This window comes from Cephus cinctus, unplaced genomic scaffold (assembly GCF_000341935.2).
Source record: "Cephus cinctus unplaced genomic scaffold, Ccin1 Ccin1_scaffold0168, whole genome shotgun sequence".
In the NCBI taxonomy this organism is placed as follows: domain Eukaryota; kingdom Metazoa; phylum Arthropoda; class Insecta; order Hymenoptera; family Cephidae; genus Cephus; species Cephus cinctus.
Window position 1 is genome coordinate 3,995,735 of NW_014332892.1, and position 7,545 is coordinate 4,003,279.

The 7,545-nt window shown below is 47.5% G+C and overlaps 1 protein-coding gene across 1 annotated transcript in view; it reads right to left on the minus strand.

The window, feature by feature from the left end:
- LOC107264148 (amyloid-beta-like protein) overlaps positions 1-7,545 on the minus strand; it is a gene marked incomplete in the record, with an annotated part of 22,773 nt that overhangs the window by 9,135 nt on the left and 6,093 nt on the right. Inside the window, 5 exon segments of the mRNA XM_015732080.1 lie at positions 2,015-2,145; positions 2,265-2,355; positions 4,921-5,047; positions 6,418-6,549; positions 6,698-6,751. Coding sequence (XP_015587566.1) covers positions 2,015-2,145; positions 2,265-2,355; positions 4,921-5,047; positions 6,418-6,549; positions 6,698-6,751 — 535 coding nt within the window.

The window sequence follows — 7,545 nt, forward strand, 5'->3', positions numbered from 1 at the left end:
TCTCTCTCTCTCTCTCTCTCTGGTCCTCTGCATATGCATACACATATATATGTGCACCGTGCAATGTCAGTTGCGGTAAAACTTGGAGAGCCGGCTGAGAAAGTGTCGGGCGTGTTAAGAAAACGAAGAATCTTCGATAAGGCCTGATTGTTTCCTTGCTTTTCCAGCATCTGCCTTCAGTCCGTGTGAATGATTCGGTCCTGGTTGGTTTGAGTGCCTCGTTAAAAGTTCAGCGTGAAGCTGTACACATGGAAACGCATGGTCAGGATATATAGGAGGAAACGGCTGAAAAGATACAACCAGTTAGATTTGACAGCCGTTAAGGTTTAACCTAGATTATCCTGAATAGAGGAGGACTCGTTGTGTTTTCTAAAGTCGAATTCATCAATTGTAGAATGCTTCCTGTCCTTTACGTGTTCCCTGGTGTATCCCGGTTGAATCTAGCAGGAAACTGAGGAACAGGAAGGTAGTTCCGTTGGGCTGGAAGCATCGATACTGGAAAAGCAGAACGGAAGCTCCGATTGGTTGAACGATCGATGAAAGCTTGCTCGAGCACTGGCCAATTCCCGAATACACGGTATCAAACGTGGCTAACCCGCTGGACCTTTGTGTACCGATACCGAGAGAAGAGGAGAACGAGTGAGGCCAATAGAGAGAAAGGTGAGCGAGTGGCTGAAGGGTCAGTGGCTAGAGTTCGGAGTCACCCATATTTTCCGAACCACTGGACCAAGATAAAAGACGGGGACCAAGCGACGAGGGGATATTGGCTTGTTTGAATTTCCTAGAGAGAAAAACTGGTGACCCGCACTTCTCGGTATCCGTCCTGGACCAAGTTAACGTTCGTATCTCCTCTTATTATATTAATAAAGTTTTCCCTTCCTCGGACGTTCAATATAATTTATAAGAAATTATTGTCACGTCGTATCGATACCATTGATATCGTCTTTGAACGATCAAGGAGAGATTTTACAGAGGAAAATGCTGTCTTAAGCAAAGATAAGACTGCGGTAGGTGGCTGGTATGAATTGCAGTGCTATACTCGATGCAGGGTGGGTGGACGAAAGGGGGTTTGGTACTCGAGCTAAAGCACGAAGAGGAGTTGAGAAATCCAGCGAAACCAGTGACGGTGGAAAAGGTTAGTAGCTGACGAAGGGATGATACCAGACAGCAGCGGTGGTGGTGGTGGTGGCGGTGGTGCTGGCTCTCTCATATAAGAGAGGATGCGGTAGAAACGTGGAACGTCGCCGAGAAAATGGGGACGGACTCCGTAGGTAGGTAGGTACGTTATCTCCGGAATTCCATGACGCTTCGCGGAGATATGACGCACGGTGAATTTCAGGGAAAAGGACGAGAGAAGAGAGCGACGACGTCGGAGAGCGTCCCGACGCGCAGCCGTCGACGTAAATTATTGATTGTACGAGGGAGAAAGAGACTTCTGCCTTTCGCAGAGAGTCAGAGAGAGAGAGAGAGAGAGAGAGAGAGAGAGAGAGAGAGACCGATGAGGGAAAGCACGTAGCCTATTCATTTAATACACCCTTATATAGCTATAGGCCACTTTGCACTGTCACTGCCCACCAGAAGAACCTGACGCAGAGGTAAAGGAAGTAGTGGGGCACCCCACCCCACCTCCACCCCCACGCGACCTCATACTCCTTTTACTACCCTTATACTCAACCACTATTGCTACCCTTCTCTACTCGAGGAGGACATCCTTGGCTCTATCGCTAATTTACGATCGGCAGATTCGCCAGGATTTCGTTTCCCTCCAGCATCCACCCTCTCTCCCACCCCTCACTTGGAACCTTGTCCCATTCCTCAAATTCAAGCCCTGCGCACTGTGAATTTGGGGGCAACCTTAGCCCTGCCACTCCGACTGCTCCAGGATTTACGAGTGTTGGACTCAACGCTATACTGTCCCTTATACTGCTTTTCCCCAATTTTCGGCTATTCTACATTTTCCTTGTCTTTCCTCGCGAATCTCCATTCCCACCGACCGTCATCCTCCATCACGTACCTTTCGAGTGTTTTGGACAACACACGAATTCCACCCCAGAGAATAGAGATATTCCGCAAGGCAGTAACATGGCGAAACTCCGCAGCTTCATGTTGCGTTCCCGACAAGTTGCTGCGGCAGTGACGTTCCAGCTGAAAAAAAATATTAAAACGAAAATTACATGACCACCAAAAAATCACATCTGACACTAATCGATCCAATGGCAAGATCAAGCATGGAATGAAAAAAAAATACTAATTCCAATTATTACCTGAGCGATTCCCAGCACTTGGTCTGATTATGTAGATGATCGAAGAGACATCCCTCGGGCACCAGAAGGGCGTCGCTCTGGAAAGGACCTTCTGCGAAACAAGAGAAAATCCATTCGATAAAAGCGCATTCAGCGACCGAAAGAGACTAAAGATAAAATAAGAGAAACACAAGTGGGCAGGGACTACGTGTAGTCGAAACCAACAAGCAAAGCAGCTGGCTACGTTTCTACGAGTCGATCGATCTGGCACGTGTCGGCGAAACGTTAAGCCACGACCCGTTATAAAATGCAGCGGCTCGTAAAGGCGTCACATATCCACGCTTCGGTATATTTCTATACAGTCACATAGTATACATATAATGCTACTCACGCGTCACCCCTAACGGCTACACGGACTATATTGATATACTACGGAGTCTGTATGTGGTTACATTGGCAATTTTAACGTTCATTGAACTTGAAAGTAACAGTGATATTCGCGTCAGCTCGATCAAAGCGTATCGTTAATTCCTTCGACATTCCTCACGCAAAATGCTAACCTAACCTAAAATACCCGTGTATACGCCCACATTGTCGCTTCTGATAAGAAACCGTATAAATAAATGCACGCATTGCCTTTCTGGATAATAAAGACGCGTGACGCGTCTACAATATATATATACACACGAGTATCGTACGGAACTTTTTTGAATAGCACATATTGGTGAGCCTTGAATAGAGACAATGAGGAAGGGAGGGGGGAGGGAGAAAATAAAGTTTCCTATTGAAACGAGAAAAGCTCGTTTCACAAATTCGTAGAAATATAAGGACTGCAACATGTTCCTATATTCCCTTCTTCTGGTATACAGTGGCAGTACGTGTGTACTACCACTCACATCAGTCCTGGTAGTAGTGCCGAGATAAATTGCGCAGAGGACTTTTGAACGCGCGCGCGCGCGCACCTGTGTGTGCGCGCATAGACACAGGTTGGCGAGTAGGGACGCGTAAAAGTTTTTTTTCCCCGAAATGTTTCTGTCCGAAGTAAACTGCGCGAGAACTAGTATGTAGCAGCTCGGCCTAAAAAAAAGTAATTCCTCCGGATGATCCTGGCGCACACTATAGGCGTTACGCCGTAGCTACACACGCTCTTCGAATAAAAGCGCGAAAGCTACCGCTGAAATAATTACGAGGTTGCCGGAACAGAAAGCACACTTGAACGTACTCGGCTATGCGCCTGTGCTACATGAGGTAGGACAGTATGTACCGCATTCGGGGATGGGAGCATTTATTCGTCGTGTGTTCCGAATATTCGTAAACTAAGTCCTTTTTTTTTGTTCTAGCCGAAGTAGGTAGATGGGTAGAGAAGTGGGTGGGTAGGTTGTTAGGTTGCTAGGTTATGTACGTAGGTAGGTAGGGCATCATATCGTGGTACGAATTCTTGCGTAAGCCGCATGCGTCTAAGAGTCACGTCTTACGGCTCCCTGAAATCGTGCGCGTCTCGTAGCTTGAAGACGGTTTGAACGAGGGAGTGTTTGTATGGTACATTGGTACCGAAGAGACGTGAGACAGGTATATGTATAGGAAGGGGGTACAGTCTGATTGAAGAATTTATATATAACCATCAGACTCTTTTACGCTCGATGAAGCAAACCAAAAGAGAGATGGAGAGATAAGGTAGGAAAGAGAGATAGAGAGATAGAGAGAGAGAGAGAGAGAGAGAGGTAAGCGAAAGTAAGTCAAGCGTAAGGAGAACCAGAGGAAAGATCGATCTTCACGTGAGGAGGTCTCGAAGTGATCCAAATGATTTTAACTCGTACACTCTTGCGAAGCAGTGTAACTCTGGGGATTTCAATAGGAATTGAAATTCAGTACCGCCTGCTGGTTGTGCCTGACTCATGATAAATAATCGCTTGAATATCACGGCGCTTTGTATTACGTCGGGTCGATAGTACCGTGTATTCCTGTAGATAGTATAGGGTACCTATTACGATTTCAGTTCGCCAACAGTTACGTCGAATGGACTGTAGGTCGAGGATAACTATCCTAGCTGTCACCGTTTTTCCATTACTTTCAATCCCCAGGAGTCCTTTACTATTTCTCTTTGTGCGTCTCCCATTCCGCGGCACGTTCTTCTCTTTCCTTCCTTCCGTCGTTGTCTCCTTTATTCTTTTGTTCGAACAGCCGCGGAGTCAAGCCGCTGAGGAATGATGAAAGACAAGCCGAGACACGGAGAAAGAAGAGAATGACGGAGAAGAAGAAAAAAAGATTGTCGTTTTCACGTGTCTTGGGAGTGGCGTATTATTCGCCGCTGCCCTCCCCGTCCATTCGTCCCCGCCGCCGTAGCGTCCCGACGCCCGTCGTTGCGGCTGGAATCGATAACGGGGCATCGCCGGGGAGGAGCAGCCTAATGGAGTAGCAGCATAAAATACGATCAAAGCGAACTATAATTAAATTTCAGCCGCGTGGAAATTTCCTTGAGCATTTAGCGGGTAATGGAATCAACTACCCTCTTTTCTTGGTCCAACCAAGGAGTCTGGGCTCTCCCCACAGCTTTAGCACAGACAAATAGATCCATAGCTCACCTACGAGATCATTAGCCTCTAGTGGAGGTCTAGTTAAAGTTGAACTTTAAAATAATGAGGTTAATGATAATTGTAAGATTGTTAATATTTATTACCAAGACATCTGTAGGGCTTGACCCAACGGGACAGCTTGCACTTGGTCCGTCCTGGTTTGCACCATCCGTTGACCCTCACGTAATGAGAGGATTCCACGATGTTCGTGATGTCCCTCTTCGGATAAGCCTGGAAAGAGAGGGTCCTTCAAATCCTTTGATTTGATTCTATCGATTGGCTCACGTCTGCAGTCCTATATCTTCTCCATGGAACGGAGGAGGAGGAGGAGGAGGAGGAAGAGGATGAAACGGGCAAATGCACTTTGCTCTACCTTATGTATAGGCGACAAAGATATGACTGTGCAATACGTTGCTGCCAATTTTACGTCATCTGATTGTCGCGAATTTCTTCACCTACTCGGCAGAGTCTCAAGGAACGTGCACCTTCGAGCATTTATGACGCGTGTGGTTTATCGTGGGCTTATCAAATTTAGTGAATTTTATTAAAAATGAAATAAAAAAACTTCTCAAGAACCACCTGCTAAAAGAATCTACTGGCAATTCGTCTTCGCTGTTGATAACGTTCCGTTAAAGCTTCGCCGGGCGAGGTTAGGTAGAGCTCGTAGCTCATTTCGTCGGCAAGTAGATTAGCGAGCAAGACTCGGGACTGGGAAATTGCCGAATTGTTATACTTTATCGAGTTATCGGGCATTTCCGTTCTATTGATTGTGCTACAGCTGGAAGACGATCGAAGCTTAAAGAGATTAGAAGCGATCAGCTACCACGCGTTTTGCGTGGGAGAACGAGTATAGTCGTTCTATGCGGAGTGTAGGTCGAGACCATCGAGACCCTGAGGTACCGATGGCGTATAGTCTCTTCGTCATAACTGGGGTAGCTCAGTCGAGTGCGCGTCCCAGGAAAGTCCTGGTGAATTAATAGAGAGGCAAGAGGTGGGTTGCGCTGCTGATAAAATCGCTGGACGCGAAGCTTGAATCGAGGGATGACGTCCGTAAGAGCGCGTAGTCAGGGTTCGTGTTCAGACGGCAATTCCCCGACGTCCCCGACGTCCCCGACGTCACCGACGTACTACTACGCGCTACATGACTACATGTCGCACCCATTAAGGAGGGTAGATTCTGATTGGTTAGCCGCTACGAGACACTTCAAGGGGAGATTGTTCTCTGACTCATCCCGTCACACACGACTATAAAAACTCGACATGAAATGAAAATGCTGCTTTATAGCCGTTATCTAGAGTACATTACGTATGCATACACTGGGGATAATTCAAGAGACACCGTGAGAGCCCCGGGGCTTATTTAATAACACAAATGTAAAGCAGCATGGTGGATTTACCTGAGGGTTACCGTACACCGCCGGATACGAGTAACCTTAAATTTAATGTAAAACTCCCTCGAGTCCCCTGTGACTTTGGTCTCCGGTATTGTGGTCTGAGATGAGTAATCGCATCCGGGCAATCTGGTTAGGCTGGACTCATTCAAGCAAAGAGGATCTCCTGGGCCACGGTGGGACGAGCCCTTCGACCATTTCGCTTCTTACCTTCTTACAGTACTCAAGGATCTCCAGTTTGTCCGTCATGCAGCTCTTCTTATCCGTCGACGACACCCATCGGCCCTGCTCGCCCATGTGCTGTGCGAGGTAGACTTCTCCGGCTTCGCAGAGGGTGGCAACCTTCGAGTAAGAGGGAGACGCAAATTATTCGGGAAGATTAGAACCCCCCTTCCAGGGGCTGATTCGCTTAGGGTGTAACAAGATACGCGGGAATCGAGACGAATGCACGAGGAGTCCAGAGGAATCAGAGGAGCTTTTAGAAAATTACCTGAGGTTCGGATCTCCCACCGGCAGGTGCAAGCTCCAGTCTCTCGGAAACTGCCTGCAATGCAAATAAATACCAGAATTAGTTACGCCAGTTTGAAAGTCAGGTAGGTTCGAGTCAACGCGATACTCGAGCTGACTTTCTTAGGATCGAATCGAAGCAAATTACGCAACTTCGATAAATAACGTCGTTCCTTAGATATTGAACCAAGTGACCGTCACGACGTCTCCGTCTGACGCAAAATATTAATTGGCGCTGGAGTTCGGATGTAATTAGAAGAAATCGTTCAACACCTTCAAACTTTCCTCGGGAGCTTCACCCTGCTACTCGATAAGAAATGCTTCGAGACTGTTGTTACAAGTAAATCATGAGCTCTCTCTTGATTGCGCATCCAGTGGAATCGAGTCAGTTGTTACTTTCCTAGACCGCAGCGCCTCTACAGTAACAGACGGGGAGACACATCCCCCATGGAGATGAAGAGTCTAACCCCTTGCGGCTTTTCAAAGGGGAAGCCTGCATTTTTCATGTTTTCCTCGCCGAATCGGCTTACGTACGTCGCCTTTGAAAGATAACAGAAGAGAGGGAGAGGGAGAGAGAGAGAGAGAGAGAGAGAGAGAGAGAGAGGAGGGGGAGTGACTGATAGAGATAAAGGATGCTGATGCTGCTGTTGCTTCCTGGAACCTTTCCACCCGCTAGGATCTTCCGGCGAAGGGTTAATTTCCGGCGCTCCGGTGCAAAGGGGCGTGGGTGGTTCGGTGGTTCGGTGGTTATCGCAAGCAGGCAAAATTCGAACCAGAGTACGTCACGTCTGATTGGTTGATTAAAGTCCCGGGAACGTCATGGCTTGGACC